Here is an 18,303-nt window from a genome sequence, read left to right on the forward strand (position 1 = left end):
TTTCTTTGAAAGTTCCAGTTGCACATCTTGTTATGTTGAATAAGAAGTAATAACTTTTACATAAATCCCTGCATTAGTCTCTAAGAATCATGCCTACATGCTGGCTGATTCTTGCTGATTCAAATTTACTATGGCTGACATGGTTCCAATGCTTTTAATGATGCAGACCTGTTTACCCATATTGTTGTCTCTCAGTATTTTTTATTATATTTGTCATTGAGATTTGACATTTGCAAGTAAGATTTCACTTTCCATCAATTTTACATATAAAGAATTATGATCCTGGTTTAGTTTATGCCATCACATCTGCTTGTAATGGGTGAGGAATTCTTACTTTTGTTTCCATACAAATGATTCCAAGACTATTTGGATAAAATACTGAACGACGTGACAGGCCAATAAGCTCTGCTCCAACTTGTCCCATAATATCTTCTCCCACTATCTCTTTAATGTCTGTCGCATCCTCAGGAGAATCTGCAGCTCTATTTGCCTATAATTTAAGGATAACAAATCTAAGAACTCACACAAATTTGGCTGTTTTAGTCAGTTGGTCCTTCACCAGGCCATCTTTAAAAATAAATTGTTTGTTTGCCCTCTCCTGACCAACTAAAAATGGACGAACTCAAAACTTTTTCTAACCACTAGAAAACACTTTTTTTTTCAGCCTGGTTTTTTTTTTTTTTATCCACATCAACAACCATCTTATTTTATTGAAAGCTCCATTTTCAATTAATTTTGAAAGTTTAGCATTGAATTGAAAATTTATGAAAAAAAAGTTTCTTAGCTACCTACTCACCCATCTTTTTATGCCCCGCCATGAATATGGCCGGGGCATATAGTGTTTGTCATGTCCATCTTCCGTCCTTCTGTCTGTCCTTCCATTACACTTTGCGTTTAGCTCTGTTCAAAGCTCAGTTTCAAAGAAACTATCCAAGATATTTTTATCAAACTTCATATGTTGATACATACTGATGTAAGCTATTCAACTGCATCAACATTTTTTGACCTTGACCTTTCTTTTGACCTTGACCTCACTTTTCTTAAATTAGTGTTTAGCTCAGTTCTAAAGAAACCATTCATAATATTTTTATCAAACTTCATATGTTGATACATACTGATGTAAGCTATTCAACTGCATCAACATTTTTTGACCTTGACCATTCCTTTGACCTCACTTTTCTTAAATTAGTGTTTAGCTCAGTTCTAAAGAAACCATTCATAATATTTTTATCAAACTTCATATGCTAATACATATTGATGTAACCTTTTCAACTGCATCAACAATTTTTGACCTTGACCTTTCCTTTGACCTTGACCTCACTTTTCTTAAATTAGTGTCAAACTTCATATGCTGATACATACTGATGTAAGCTATTCAACTGCATCAATATTTTTTCACCTTGACCTTTCCTTTGACCTTGACCTAACTTTTCTCAATTTGTGTTAAAATGTTGCATTACTAATATACCCTCGGCAGGGCATTCATGTCCTATGAACATATTTCTAGTTTATATCCTGTGTTGGAAGTGGGCAAATAAAGATTAGTTTTAAAGATGGCCTGAGCATCTAAAATTTGAAAAACTTGTAAAGAGCTAAATCCATGAAGGGGCTAAATCGGCCTATTTTTTCACGAAAATTAAACTGAGGGGAAGAAGAAAATTAACAAAAGAAATATTATCCTTGGGTATCAAACTTAAAAAGTTTGAGCCAATTTTTTTATTTGATGACGTCATATTTGTACAGAAAAAGTCATAACACGCGCACTTTGCTAGTTTTTATCAAAATAAAGCATTTTTTTCGTCTTTGGTTCAAATTTTTGCTGTGGCCACACCCTTCGAACAAAATAAAATATATACCATTGAAAAGAGGATTAAAATATGAATAAATAAAGTATTTTTTTATTTTGTTCGAGGGGTGTGGCCACATCGAAATTAATACTTTTCGTTCGCTTCAAATACCTTAGCACCGACTCACACTGTGAAAATAGCGTGGATTACCCTACATTAATAGAAAAGAAAAAGTTTCTATATTGTTTTTGTAAATATTAAAAGGTTTCGAAATGCGAATGTTATATTTTTTATAAGTTATTTTGTGTTGTGGTGCAAAAAAGTATGAAAAATTCTCGCTAAGCTTGACTGCATGTTGGACATTTTGTGTACTACGTGCCTCAGTCCTGACCCAAGACTTTTCCTTCAAGAAGTTGATCTATAACTCATCATTATGCTGAAATGTTTTTTTAAAAAAAGTGATAATGTGTTTTCTTTTCCTCTGACAGCCTATTAATTTATGCTTTGAATTTGTTTTCCAACTCCCGGCTCCTCGTCACCATGGTCACTATGTAATCAAAGGGAGATCACCCGAGAAACATGTAGGCTACATCTTTATTTTCTCCTGAGTGGCAGAGTCGGAATAGCGTAGAATATCAAACAATTTACATCGGATGCAACTACCAAGACGTATTTATAATGATTGTTTTGCCACCTTAAAAAACATAAATTGTGTATGTCGTGAAGTCTGCATCGACAGCATTCAAATGGTTAACGTTATGCAATAGAGTCTATTATAACTAACGTTATACATGTATTATAAATAAAACCCATACCCAACATGCATTTCAGAAATCGCCAGTGGCATTTTAAGAGAAAAGATTAATTAATATTTATTAGTGAAAACCTTTACTGATCCGAGACTTCTTAACATAAATTATGTTACGAAGTATTGAACCTAGAAAATTCGAGTTGACAGATCAAATAAACAATAGATTGATTTTACAGATCACTTGTAATTTTTGTGATAGGCCTCTATAAGAAAAATGCCCTATATTGTTTAAACGAATAACTTATATACTACCAAGGCAGTGACAACTATTTATGGTTTGAAGTAATTTCAATATCGCATGCATGCTACATGACCTAGCCAACACATGAAAAAAAAAATGTCAAAGGGAGGCTACTTGCTATCTCTTCTATTTTGAGTTACTCCGCTTAAATGTAGCAGACCCAAGGGAGAGAGGGCAACCAAGATTAGCAAGCATGTTTATAATGTAGTAGTGTAAATTCATGAAAGGGAGATTAGAGCATTGATATAAAATAAGAAGCAAAAAAAATAACCTATTACATTTACAAAAAAAAAAAAAAAAAAAGACAGCGGTTATTGGGAGGAGGGGGGGGGGTTCGGGATTCCCACTCTCACTCATTAAATACGTGGGACAGTTCGATCAATTACTGCTGCCATTTAAACAAGAAAGTAGTAAAGTGAATAAAAAACAATGCCAATCATATTAGTCCTGTATATATATATCGTATAAAAAAACTAATAAATTCAATAGCAGTTTTCCGGCATTTTTTTTTCAATCTCCTTGATAAAAATTTAATTTAAAAACGATTGATTTTTCGTGACTCGGTCATTGCATAAATTTATTATAGATCCCTGGCCCTTAGGTAGCAATTTCAGTTTGGAGGGAGGGGGGCACAGCCATACATTTTCAGTTGGGGGCACTATCAACTACCAAAATACCTTGACAAGCAAAATAAAAAAAACGGGGGGGGGGGGGGGGGGGGGGGGGGGGGATCAGACGTTTTTACTGACGGGGCACAAGCATATAGTGGCTTTGTTTTATATAGTATACTATATATCGGCAAAATTATTTGGGGGGAGGGGGAGGGGCATGGCCACCCCCCGTTTCCTACGGCCATGTATCCTGAATGTATTATTATTATTATTAACAGATATAATTGCAAATTTTGCTTGTCTATCTATTTGTTTTTTTTGAAAGGATGTCTTTATAGAATATAACTTCATAGATCGGGCATTTGAACATATTTTTTTTTTGGGGGGGGGGGGGGGAGGGGGAGGGGGGCTCGACATGTGGCCTACATTTTTTTTTTTAGACGGTCTGTAATTATTGCCATTTACTACTGCCAGTAGCTGTTTTTCGTATATTTTTGTTTAATTACAAAGAGTAACGATCCGAAAACATCCAAGTTAAAAATCTCATATATGCAATATGTATACGATATTATGATTATTTTATCGTCTTCTGTACTCATTATCGCCTATCTATTAGTTGTTGTGTTAGAAATTGCACATGGAGAAACGAAATGTTATTTTAAATATTTGAAAATTATGAGTAAAATGTTAAAACTGGTTTTGAACTATATGAAAGTCTTAGATGTTGTTATGTTTCAATTTAATTTTCACTTCTCACCAGATAACCATTACTTTATGATTTTATTAAAAGGGTTTATAATAGGTACTCCCCAAAATGGGAGTGTGTAAGATATGATATGATAAGAAAACGATTAGTTAGCAATAATTAATTCGATCGTTTTTGTCATCTGAAATCTTCATACCTATTGTGGCTATATAAAAAACGTTTCTCTTTGATGATATAACATATTTATCATAATTAGTGAACTTTATTTCGATTAAGTAATTTACATTGAGTAAAGTGGTATACTGCCATTTCCGTTTATCTTGTTTTTTTTATTTTCAGGTTCCGTTTTGAAATTCAAATATTTCGGAAATCTTGTGTTTTCGTTGGACTCTTAATTTTTTTGCGGCCGATTTGATGCTTTGAATCACTCTTGTTTAAAAGACTGTAGTGGCTTCTTTCCTGTCAATCTGTGGTGCGCAGGATTACCGTCAAACATCACTATTGTACGTGTATTTCATGTATGAACTACAATTTCATTTCAAATGTCCGGGAAATGCCATCAATTACGAAGTGCAACGAAATTCTCAAAATTACAATAAAATAGATGGTAACTTCAAACGTATTCATTTTTAACGCAACTTTTCATTTTAACTTTATGTTTTTGTTATTAAAAAGTACTTTTTTGTTGTTTTCAGTTTAACGTGTCTCTTATTATCATTTAAAAAGTGTTACATGTATCAACGATAATACCAGACAACCGTTGTATATAACAAATATTTGGCATTTCTTTAGAGTGCAAATAGCTTTAATTAAATCAGAACTTCTTGAAAAATTCATAGTAAAATTTTCCCAAAACTTTAAAGAAGAGCCCATATTGGTTATTTTTATTCCATATGTACATATGTTACTTTCTTATACAAAATGTCAACGTCACGACGTTAAAGTATGTAACGTCAACGTAATGACGTGATAGTATTAATGAGGAAAACAATACCAAATTTAAACGAATGTAAAAAGAAAACCAGAAAAGATATTGTTAAAAAATAAATTGTTTTACAACATACAAATCTTAAAGTAATATGTGAGAAAGTTTCATTTATTTTGATTACCTGGCCGATTTAGCCCCTTCGTGGATTTAGCTCTTTGGGGATGAGTTAATTTCTACCTAAAGGGTGAATATGCCACTGGATTGAATGTGTAGTGTGTAACACGTTGATAAACAATCATTGTTCTCTTACAAATTTGGATTAATGTGCTCTCTAACATTCCCCAAACCCTTACGCTGAATTCCCCAAATGAACGTGCACCACCGAATTATGTACAAGGCATCTGAGAGCACAGTCATGCTGCTGTTCTTAAGGAGATTGTTAAAGATATATTTCTTATATATTCCAATGTAAAATGTATATTCCCTATTGTGGTCCAACCCTTTCCCAAGGGCCATAACTTGAATAAACTTGATTCTGTAATACCTAGAGGATGCTTGCATCTTAATACACATTACTATTTAATTAAACATGTCTCTGTTCTTTTTGAGAAATATTTTCCTATATATTCCAATGTTGTTCATACTTGTGGCCTCACCCTATCCCAAGGGCCTTAAAATGAACAAATTTGAATCTACACTTTATAAAGAAGCATTTCCATAAGTTTTGTCTTTTCTAACCCTGTGGTTCATGGGATGGTTTTACTATCTTTTAATTACTTTCTATGAGAGAGGATGTATGTGGCCCTACATATCAACAAATCTTGATTCATTTCACCAAAGGATGCTTTGTGGCAAGAAAATTGAGAAAATTTTATCAGTGGTTCTGGAGAAGAAATTGAAAAGGAGTTGAACTTGTTGAAAGTTGACAAGCAACACAGAACAGGCAACACAGGACAGACAACACAGGACAGGCAACACAGGACAGGACAGACAACACAGGACAGACAACACAGGACAGGACAGACAACACAGGACAGACAACACAGGACAGGCAACACATGACAGACAACACAGGACAGGCAACAAAGGACAGAAAACACAGGACAGATAACATAGAACAGGCAACACAGGACAGACAACACAGGACAGACAACACAGGATAGAACAGACAACACAGGACAGGCAACACAGGACAGACAACACAGGGCAGGCAACACAGGACAGGAGAGACAGGACAGGCAACACAGGACAGACAACACAGGACAGGACAGACAACACAGGACAGGCAACACAGGACAGGACAGACAACACAGGACAGGCAACACAAGACAGACAACACAGGACAGATAACATAGAACAGGCAACACAGGACAGACAACACAGGATAGGACAGACAACATAGGACAGACAACACAGGACAGGCAACACAGGGCAGGCAACACAGGACAGACAACACAGGACAGGAGAGACAGGACAGGCAACACAGGACAGACAACACAGGACAGGACAGGCAATACAGGACAGGACAGACAACACAGGACACACAATACAGGACAGGCAACACAGGACAGGACAGACAATACAGGACAGACAACACAGGATAGGACAGACAACATAGGACAGACAACATAGGACAGACAACACAGGACAAGCAACACAGGACAGACAACACGGGACAGGCAACACAGGACAGACAACACAGGACAGGAGAGACAGGACAGGCAACACAGGACAGGCAACACAGGACAGGACAGGCAATACAGGACAGGACAGACAACACAGGAAAGGCAACACAGGACAGACAACACTGGACAGGATAGACAACACAGGACACACAACACAGGACAGGCAACACAGGACAGGACAGACAATACAGGACAGACAACACAGGACAGGCAACACATGACAGAACACAGGACAGGCAACACAGGACAGGACAGGCAACACAGGACAGGACAGACAATACAGGACAGGCAACATAGGACAGGCAACACATGAAAGACAATACAGGACAGACTACACAGGACAGGCAACACATGACAGACAATACAGGACAGACAACACAGGATAGACAACACAGAACAGGCAACACAGGACAGACAACACAGGATAGACAACACAGGAAAGACAACACAGGACAGGCAACACAGGACAGACAACACAGGACAGGCAACACAGGACAGACAACACAGAAAAGGCAACATAGGGATGTCGGACAAGCTTCAATCAGGAAAGATCATGCTACACGTAGCTTTTAGCTTATGTGATACTAAAACGGGGATATTTTCTAATTTTTTTTTCTTTTCATCTTAATGTATATCAATCTACATAATATTGAAGTGTAAGTGTATATTCAACATTCTGGGGCTTTAAATTTCTAAAATGGCTGCATCAGCATGAAAACAAAATGGAACAAAGAACAAGGTATGGTTTCAATACAAATCTTAACCTGTGTTTTTTTAAAAATGAAAGTGATGTAAAAAATTAAAACTCATACTTTCTGAATCATGGAAATTCTATGCAGAAAGATCATAAAATCATTTTTCTCACATGACCTTCTAAATGCTAATTGTGACATCATAAACTTGTACATTTTCCCGTATTTTCTCAAAAAGTTGTAGAAGACACCAATTTTCAATGAAATTTTCTTTCAGATAATATTGTCCACAGGCATCGCCCACAAAAATTTTGAGATATGTGGTTTTTCAAAGAATTTTACACAACATATCTGAAAATTAAAGTGGGCGAAAGCTGTGGACACTATTTTGTAAAGAAAAAAACCCTTGAATTGGTCATTTTGAGGCTTTTTCTGTTCAAAATAGAGAAATGCATCAAATTAATGATGTCATATTTCCAGAATGGTACTCCTTTATGCCATATTTTTTCCTGATTTATCACAGTCAGAGACTCAACTCATATTTAAGCCAGGTTCAAAACTTTTTGAAAACATTAAATTTTTAGGGCACAATAAAGCTAAAACCGCACCTTCTTCTTTCTAAATATTTCAAATTTCACAAAATTTAAAAATATTCATTGTTCACGCTGATTTGAATTCAGTTCTACTGTTCTTTCAATTGCAACATCTGGGTCAGTTTGAAGTGATATACATGTATTCCATTGCCTGCAATAGGAAAGTTTTTCTTTCTTTTTTTAAAAAAGAACTACTCTATCTGTTTCAAAAAAGTCACAGACTTGATATTGAGGATTTTGATTTCTTGTAAATAAAAGGAAAAAATCACCTTTTTATTGCAAATGACAATTTTTTAATTTTGGACTAAAAACTTTGCCTGCACAAGTCCTCAGAATAGCTAAGTGTCAGATTGAAATCTGAAAGTTTCAGGAATGATTGTCTGTCATCTGTAAACATGCAACAATCATTCAATCATTTAACATCATCAACTTTCAGTGTTACTTAATTAAAAGTAAAACAAAAGATGTTTGTGAAATGTGAAACACTTATGCCCCCTTCCCCCCAAATAATTGGAATTTTTCTGAGTCAAGGGGCATAACTTTGTCAAAAATTGTTCGATCATACCCAAAACAGAACTTGACCTAGATATTTTGATGATAAATCTGTATACCAAATTTCAATTCAGAATGTGCAACCTCTGCAAAGAAAATGAATGGAAACTGCAAATAATTGGAATTTTTCTAAGTCCAAAAGGCCAAACTCTGTCAAAAATTGCTTGATAGTACCCAAAACAGAACTTGACTTAGATATATTCTTATGATAAATCTGTATACCAAATTTCATTTCAGTATGTGCAACGTCAACGGAGAAAATGTATGGAAACTGTTGGTGGACCGACAGACAGACCAATGGACAGACAGCAGCAAAGCAATATGCCCTCCCATCTTTGAAGATGGGGCCTAATAATTACCTGTATAATAAACAAGAGTTGCTCATCCTCTGAATTACGACATTTATCAGGGATGTAATGATAGACAATATCAGGAGTGATCCTCAGGATTCGATTTTGAAAAGTAAAGGACCCCTGAATTACTACACTGAAAAAAAATTAAAGCATTGTAGAAACACAACTAAGACATTCCGGTTTATAGTATGAGCTGCATAGACAAACAAACAGATGAATATAGTGATTACTAAATATCAAAGCTCTTATCATGCTCATATATTTCTATAATTATGTCAAATAAAGTTTCTAACTTCTATAGTTCAAAAGGTACTAGGGAGGTCAAAGTTACGACAGAATTACATAATGACAAAACAAAGTAACTGCACCCGACCTATGACTATTAAAACTTTAAAACTAATAAAAGGCTGCTTATGTCCACAGAGTGTGTCTAAGGTCATTTGTTCAAGATCAGAGGAATTGGAAGTGTCCAATTTTATTCTGGTTCATAATTCAGCTTTGAAAAACTGTAGTAGCTATCTCAATTTTTTTCTGCAGTGAGGTGAAAGGACGACTTTATATTTTTTTTATCTGGAAATTTAATTCTGGTTCTTAATTCAGCTTTAAAAAACTGTAGTATCTATCTCAATTTTTTTTCTGCAGTGAGGGGAAGGGAGGATTAATTTTTATATTGTTCTTATCTGGAAAGTTAAGTCAACTTGTGCCTGGTACTAATGAACTAAATCAACTCACCCACTAGTTAGAAAGAATATCCTTCCAAAAAATTCACAGTAAATCTGGAAAATATTTCTACATTCTGTATCCTCGGGACAATCTGTTCCAATTAGAATTTGTTTGGCAAGTTGAATAGTCTGATATGCAAAATCTCCCACAGCAAAGTCCAATTTGATTATTAGTTTCAGTGCATGGTTCTTCATAGATGAGTCCAATGCTTCATAAAAGCTGAATTGAAAAGAAATATGTCAGTTTTTCTCTTATTTTTGCTATTTTTGTTTTTAACTTAACTAAATAAGACTATTTCATCAATACCATGGTAGCATCACATTATAAGTTTTACCAATAAACTGTGCACTTTGAATTGACTGAAGCAAGAAAACTTTAAACCTCACACACTTTTACATGGAACTTACACTGAAATAGTTAAAAACTAGAGGTACTGTGAGCACTGAGCTCACAAAATGATACCCCCTGCTCCCATAAGAGTATAATGGCAAAGACCAGTTATTGCTGTGGGAAATCAAAAATATCTGTCTGATTGAAATGTAAAATAGAGGGTCACAAGGCCATCATTAAAAATATCTTTGTTTCCCCTAACCCCACCCTAAAATCTCAAGTTGGGTAGGTAGGTAGGTAAATTATTTTTTTTTCTGACAGCAGTTTTAAAAATACCTATCTTTATAAATAAAAAAGAACAAAAGAAACAGATTTTTAAACCGAATATCATACAAATGAAGCAACATGTACGATAAATTAATTCACAAATATTATTCATTTGAACTTGTGAAATAACTCAGGCATGCGTAAATTTACTGAAATCGAATATTTACAAAAATACAAGAATTGTAAATACTCAACCATCGGACATCCGAGTATATTTTTCAAACCTACTATCATCTTCGAGTACTTACACAGACAAAATGTCAAGGGCCTCGCGTGGTGCAGTGATTCTAGTGTTTCGTTTTGGAGTCACAACGTAATTTAGGAGCTCATTCTAAGTCACAGGTCCTGACAAGTGACTGGTCAGTCGAATGAAACCGTAAAAAAACGCAGGTCCAGTGTCACAGTATACATGTAGATGTTGGCACGAAAAAAAAATCCCTTACTGATGCTTCACTAATGATCAATGGCTATAAGTGCCGAGTAAAAGTCTAAGTCACAGGTCCTGACAAGGGACTGGTCAGTCAAATGAAACGGTAAAAAAACGCAGGTCCAGTGTCGCAGTATACATGTAGATGTTGGCACGAAAAAAAGATCCCTTACTGATGCTTCACTAATGATCAATGGCTATAAGTGCCGAGTAAAAGTCTAAATAAGGTGCCCTTCACCGGCCCAACAATTTCTTAAAAATAATTTAAAGCAAAGAAACAACCTATTTTCAAGGGCCTAACTAAAGAAAAATACGCTATACGTCTCAGGAAGCCGTACCATAAGCCAGTTTTAAAGATTTCAATACTATTTGGAACGAGTGCACATGTATAAAGAACATTTAATTCAACCAAACCATATCTAAAATGATCAAAGTTTCATATATCTTATGTCATAGTCACGAAATTAATACCCCATAGATTAAAGGTAGGAAGAAAGGACATCTGAATTACATTTATCAAGATGAAATAATTATACAAAGACATATTTACAACTCCTATGGTCCTTTATAGTAAAAATAGGATCATACATGAACTGTTTTTTTTTTAGATCGAAACAAATAATATGCAGTGAAATTTATTGATATGTATACACAAGGTGGACCCCTCATCTGCTCATGGGGCAGGCTTTGCCATGCCTACTTCGTACATTTATCTTAGAAGACACTTGTACATACCATCTTAACACTCCTTAGTCATGGTACAATTAATTCACGTAATGTCTCAAGAGTGTAGGACTCTAGTAGGTTAAAGATTATCAGATTATATAATAAGATTCATACGTCACCATTGTTTTATAACACGAACTAACCCTTTGTGGCCACATGTTGTGGGCGCCAAATGAGAGTAAAAAAAAAGCCACCGTTCTGATAAAAAACGGACTTTGATGAAATTGTATTTTATAAAGTTTAAAAACAATAAAAAAAATATTTATATAATCTTCTTAAAAAAACTTTTCAGTCGGCACGTTTTAAGTGGGTCGGTCGCGTTAGGGGAAACAAAGGTACTTTTTACTTTGGCCCAATGACAATATGTAATAAAGACTCTGTGAAAGCCTCATTAAATTTTATTCAGAGGTGAAGGTGTAGTTGTCTATAAGAGAAGGGTATCCCCAAGTGTTAATATGGCATCCGGAATTGATATTGGCCCAGTGATTCTGATTAATATTGACCCAGTGAATCTTACTGATATTGGCCCAGTGATTCTGGTTGATATTGGCCCAGTGGTTCTGACTGATATTGGGCCAGTGGTTCTGATTAATATTGGCCCAGTGATTCTTATTGATATTTAGCCCAGTGATTCTGATTAATATTGGCCCAGTGGTTCTGATTAATATTGGCTCAGTGATTCTGGTTGATATTGGCCCAATGATTCTGATTAATATTGGCCCAGTGATTCTGATTAATATTGGCCCAGTGATTCTGATTGATATTGGCCCAGTGATTCTGATTGATATTGGCCCAGTGATTCGTATTGATATTGGCCCAGTGGTTCTGATTAATATTGGCTCAGTGATTCTGGTTGATATTGTCCCAGTGATTCTTACTGATATTGGCCCAGTGGTTCTGATTAATATTGGTCCAGTGGTTCTGGTTGATTTTGGCCCAGTGGTTCTGATTGATATTGGCCCAGTGATTCTTATTGATATTGGCCCAGTGATTCTGATTGATATTGGCCCAGTGGTTCTGATTAATATTGGCTCAGTGATTCTGGTTGACTTTGGCCCAATGATTCTGATTAATATTGGCCCAGTGATTCTGATTAATATTGGCCCAGTGATTCTGATTGATATTGGCCCAGTGGTTCTGATTAATATTGGTCCAGTGATTCTGGTGTATGTTTCCGATGATCGATTATGAAAAATTATAATCGATCATCGGAATCGGTAGCATTTTTTCGTCGACAATCGATGTTTTCTGATTATTGGTACAACACTATGATATTGGCCCAGTGATTCTGATTAAAATTGGCCCAGTGATTCTTACTGATATTGGTCCATTGATTCTGATTAATATTGGCCCAGTGATTCTGATTGATATTGGCCCAGTGATTCTGATTGATATTGGCCCAGTGGTTCTGATTAATATTGGCTCAGTGATTCTGGTTGATATTGGCCCAGTGATTCTTACTGATATTGGCCCAGTGGTTCTGATTAATATTGGTCCAGTGGTTCTGGTTGATTTTGGCCCAGTGGTTCTGATTGATATTAGCCCAGTGATTCTGATTGATATTGGCCCAGTGATTCTTATTGATATTGGCCCAGTGATTCTGATTGATATTGGCCCAGTGGTTCTGATTAATATTGGTCCAGTGGTTCTTACTGATATTGGCCCAGTGGTTCTGATTAATATTGGTCCAGTGGTTCTGGTTGATTTTGGCCCAGTGGTTCTGATTAATATTGGCCCAGTGGTTCTGATTAATATTGGCTTAGTGGCCCAGAGAAGAAGCTGAAGATGTGAAAAGGTAATGACAATGGCGATGACAGCTTGTGACAAACAGATGAACACAAGACACTATGTAATAAGGAAAACCAAGTTCAGCCTTTGGCTCTAAACCTGTGCAATACATAATATACATGTTCTCAGTGGCAGATTTAAGGGGGGGTGCACCCAGAGCGCGCCCCCCTAAAACTGTTAAAGTTGGCGTAAATCGTAGTTTCGTCGAGAAAATGTAAAAATGTCTACTCGGTAGGCCCCATTTTTACCCTGCAAAATCTCTAAATCCAGGAGCTTCCGGGGGCTTCGCCCCCTTGGCCCCCACCAGGGCTTAGCCCTGGACCCACTGGGGGCCTTAAGGCAGCCCCCACACCCCCCTTAACTTCAATTCCTGGATCCGTGCCTGGTTCTTGTATAAATATACCTAAGATGACAGAAAATCTTGATCAGAAAAACTGATTTTGACAGAAGCGTATGACAGAGGTAACTATAAACTTACTGGTTCTTCTGTAGTGTTTCTTCTGGCTCTTCCCCATGTGTCCACTGCCGTTCATATTCCATCATCTCCTCTGATATTCTCTCCAGCTCCTCTCTAGGGACACCATACTTCCGTACAATTCTAAGTTTTGCCAAATCATATGAAAATGTCAAATTTTCCAGATGTTTCCTCAAAATATTGGTCATTTTGCTGGGATCAGGGAAAAAATATCTCTCACTCTGAAGAACATCTTTCACTTCACTGATAAATTTTTCCAAGGGTTCTTGTGTTTCCTCATAAAAGATATTTACAGACTTCAGATCTTTGTAACTCCAATGACTGGTCGAATAGGTTCCTTGTTCTTTACTTGATTGGCTTGAATCAGTTGAATAGTCTGAATGATTTGATGGTGGGCATTTCTTCTTATTACTGGAGCCTAATGTTTCATTTTCAGAGTCCTTTTATTTAAACAGAAAACAATGCATATCTGAAACTGTAAGCATCTAAGGTGACTGTAATTTGATTTTTAGTTTTACGGATCCCCTGACTCTAAAAATTTGCATTAAAAAAATAAAAATCCAGAATTTTTCAAGCCACTTGTGTCCAATCCATGTTTTATAATAGCAAATCATTTAGACATTTGAATTTGGACATAAAACACGTGCAGAATGGTGAAAGGAGAGCATCGTTGGATTGGTTTCATTGTTTTCAAAAACAGTGTAACTTCACAAAATTATGTATCAATAAATAATAAATGTGTAATATCGTCTCCTTTTTTTTCATCCTATGACATGACCTTTCCTGAAAAAAAATCCGTAAAACTAAAAATCAAATTATGGTCGCCTAAACAAGAGGCCCATGTCCCATAACCCTCTGTGGAATAACCTTGGCACTGCTTGAGAATTTTGTAATTTTTCTATGAAGACATCCTTACTTGTTTCTGTGTCAAATTTTGATCTGCTTTTGTGTACATGCACCCTATCCCAAAAAAAGCAATGATTTCACCATGGTTAATATATTTGAATCTTACTACATGTGGATGCTGGCTAATCAATATCTATCTGTGACCTTACTGTTCTATAAAAGAAGATATTTGAAAATATTCCTATATATATTTCTTGTCACACTTTGAACACCTACCCTGACCCTATCACATGGCCACAATTTGAAGAAATTTAAATCTACACTACATTATGATGCTGGCATAGCAATATGACTCTGGTCAGGCCAAACAAAAAAATATGTGTGGTTCCGGTTACACCTCCAAAAAAATTAGGGTAGGTAGGTAGGGATTTTTAATTTTTTTTTTTTAAACAAAATGATTTTCTTAATTTTTCTAAATAATACCTATCACTGCTTTGCAAATGACATTTAGATGTGGTGTGATCTAGTAAATATTGGTAGGGGACACCTACATGCTAGCTTGCTTTGGATTTAACACTATTAAACACTTGCACTATGTGGTGCAAGGAGGTCGTCATTGCTGAAACTAAAACTTAAACCGGAGCCATTGATGGAAATTGGGGAAAATTCTGGAAAAAATATGAAAATTGCTAAAAAAAAAAAAAAAAAGTTTAGGGTCGGGGGTAAAAAATAAGGATGGTCGGGTAACCGGAACCACACATATTTTTTTTATTTGGCCTCATGCTGTTCTTCACAAGAAGATTTTTCTCATGGGGTTACAATTTAAACAACTCAAACAGAAAAGTTTACTAGAGCTTTTGTCTCAGGCGAGCTAAATAGCCTATTCTTACTGAGTTTGAATCTTCCTCCTCTTCAACATCCCTTGCTGTCCTCTTCTTCGTTCTTTTTTTAACTGGCTCATGTTCCTTAGTAGTCATCTTAATCTGTAAAATTAAACAAGAATCTACAAACATTCAGGGGTTGAATTTTTTCTGGAAAACCCGCTAGCCCAGAGGCAACTGAACGGTAAAAATTTACTAGCCCAAATCTCAAACTAACTAGCCCTACAATTTTCATGCAGAATGAAAACATAACATTACATTCGTCAAATTAAAATGTCAAACACTTAAGTGACAGAAACAAATTAACTCAGTTCTCGGTCAAAAGAAACCAGTCTACAAAGAAAAGCTACGGTAAACTGACGATCGAGAATTTTTTTTTTTATTCTGCTAGTCCAACGGACTATCGTTACATTTAAATTACTTGCCCGAGTCTTAAAATGACTAGCCCAGGGCATTGGGCTACCATATATTTCAACCTCTGACATTTTACAAATGCCAGTTCTACGCATAACAAATGGCCCATGGGCCTTGAAGGTTAACTGGGTATTATGAGTTTATAAGGTTATGACCACTTTACCTCCACTTAGAACTGGAATTCTTGTTTCATGAGACAAATTTTACACAGTTTGATGAGGACTCTATTTATAACCATTTTTCCATGCAGAATTTAGACTAAAACTGCAAAAGTTTCTCCAATTTCAATCTCTCTATCAATTAGCTATCATGACACCTCAACTGCTGATCTATGCTGTCACAGCCGATGACACTGCATTAGGAAAAGACAGAGGCACAGGGAAAATCAAAGGAAATGTACGTAATAAAAAGAAAACTCAATGTTTTGTAGTTGAAAATGGAATTTATTTCAACTACAAAACATTGAATATCCTCATTTAAAGAATCATGGACTTCATTGTAGATTGATATGTTGTTATAAGGACGCATGTCTACATGGTCAAGTACGTGATATTGACCGAAGACACAGAAAGTGATGGCAACCAAACTTGAGAGGTCACAATCATTTTCTTTCTTTGAAGTCAATTCACTTGACACGAGTCCCCCAGATTTCTTTCCTCCCACAGTTCCATGTGATAAATAAATGGTGAATATAATAGGTTAACAGTTCTAGTTAAGATTTATTTCTTGTAAAAAGCTCAAAAAAAATAATTGCATCTACTCTACAATGTCTTTTGTTACAAATTGCACTATCTAATGCCCCGTTCACACGCAGAGTTTAATTTGAATGAAACATAAGTTACTGAGAACTAAATTTGATCCACGCTCACACGGAGAATTTAATGCGAATCAGTTTAATTCGAATTAGTTTACTGCGCATTAAATTACTTCGCATTTAGCTCCATGTGAACGCTAAGCGAAGCTAATTCGAATTAAATTTTGATGCATGCGTAAGGGCAGAATTTAGTCACAGACCACATGTCGATGGTCAAATATAGGTACTTGTGCTATTTTTGAGTGGAAAACAAAGGAAAATTATGTTAATCACTAAAATGTACACAGACACTATGACATTTTGTCAAATGTGTATCTACTCTGCACAATAGGCGTGATTTATAAATCTCACTGAATAGCCTTGTTGTAGAAATAAAATTATAATTCGCATTAGTTTACTTCGCATTAGCTGTCGTGTGAATGCAATTTAATTCGCATCATTTTACTTCGCATTAATTTACTACGAATTAAACACTCCGTGTGAACAGGGCATAAGACTCCATTATGGAATTGCAACCAACATATGACATCATCTGACATCATGGTCTAGACTGTGTCTCATGCGGTTTGAAGATTGAAGAGGTGGATCAAAGTTAAATGTGTGCGCAAGCTGTGAAAAGGTTGTTGATAGTACATCTGCACTCGACGCAATGGTCGCACCCTAAAGACATTAGTTATAAACTAATATATAATCACTCCAAAAGAATAATCTGATAGTCCTAGCTGTACATGTAATAGACTTGATTGGCTGTCAAGACCTCACTAAGGTAATTTAAACATACTTCTAATATTACACTGCCACGGTGTGTTAATTATGTACGTACAGAAACGGTGAGTCACATGACACCATATTCAGTGGACACGCTTTCGCATCAATATCAGAAACGGATGAATATCGTGTGACGTCCTTTAAGCCAATGAAAATCATGAAAATATTCTTCTTAATAATATATTTCATTATAGTTTGTGTTTAACAAAAGAATGTATAATACGCAAGTTTCGAAATTATCTCCCTTGATGCGCTCTTTTGTTACAGAGGGGAGTTTTGTTTCCGTGTAAACAGGCAGGTGGGACAGTTATTTATATATTGGATACATTACATCATCGATGTGCCATCATAACTGATTGTTGGGATGCACTCTTCGACTCGAAAATTACCGAATTAAAGTAAAGGCGACATTTTTTTCTATGAACAAAAATCGGAAGAAAATAAAATTCGGAACAAAAGAAAACATCAGTGGATAAGAACTTATCAAATGAGGGAAGAGAAAATACACACGCATGTGATCATTGTATGTCAGCTTTCCCTTATAAAAACTTCAAAGAACCCAATACCTTTTTTTAGAAAAGGTTTGTACGATCAAAGAATTATTTTTTTTCTTACAAATACTATGACGGTTCTTTTGTTTTCAAGTATCCTAGGTGAAAGCAAATTTTGTAAATTTGTATAATAGAGCTTTATAAAACCATCAAAATGATCATTTCTTACCATCATCATTAAATGAATTTTAAAAATCCATAGCCATCATTCATTTATGCTGATATGGACACTCTTTGTGCCTCTATCATAGGAGAGTTACAATCTCGAAACTCG

At 35.6% G+C, this 18,303-nt stretch overlaps 1 protein-coding gene across 1 annotated transcript; it reads right to left on the minus strand.

Annotated features, from left to right (window-relative positions):
• Positions 1-242: 242 nt before the first annotated feature.
• On the minus strand, positions 243-15,578 carry LOC133189195 (uncharacterized). The gene is made up of 5 exons (XM_061324602.1): positions 15,492-15,578; positions 13,759-14,195; positions 9,692-9,901; positions 8,966-9,092; positions 243-490 (listed from the first exon to the last, which is right to left on the minus strand). The coding sequence occupies exons 1-5, from the start codon at positions 15,576-15,578 to the stop codon at positions 293-295; spliced, it is 1,059 nt and encodes a 352-aa protein (XP_061180586.1). The 3' UTR covers positions 243-292.
• Positions 15,579-18,303: the final 2,725 nt, after the last annotated feature.

Source organism: Saccostrea echinata, unplaced genomic scaffold (assembly GCF_033153115.1).
Source record: "Saccostrea echinata isolate AGI-Se365-2 ecotype Australia unplaced genomic scaffold, CSIRO_AGI_Sech_v1 ptg000017l, whole genome shotgun sequence".
In the NCBI taxonomy this organism is placed as follows: Eukaryota; Metazoa; Mollusca; class Bivalvia; order Ostreida; family Ostreidae; genus Saccostrea; species Saccostrea echinata.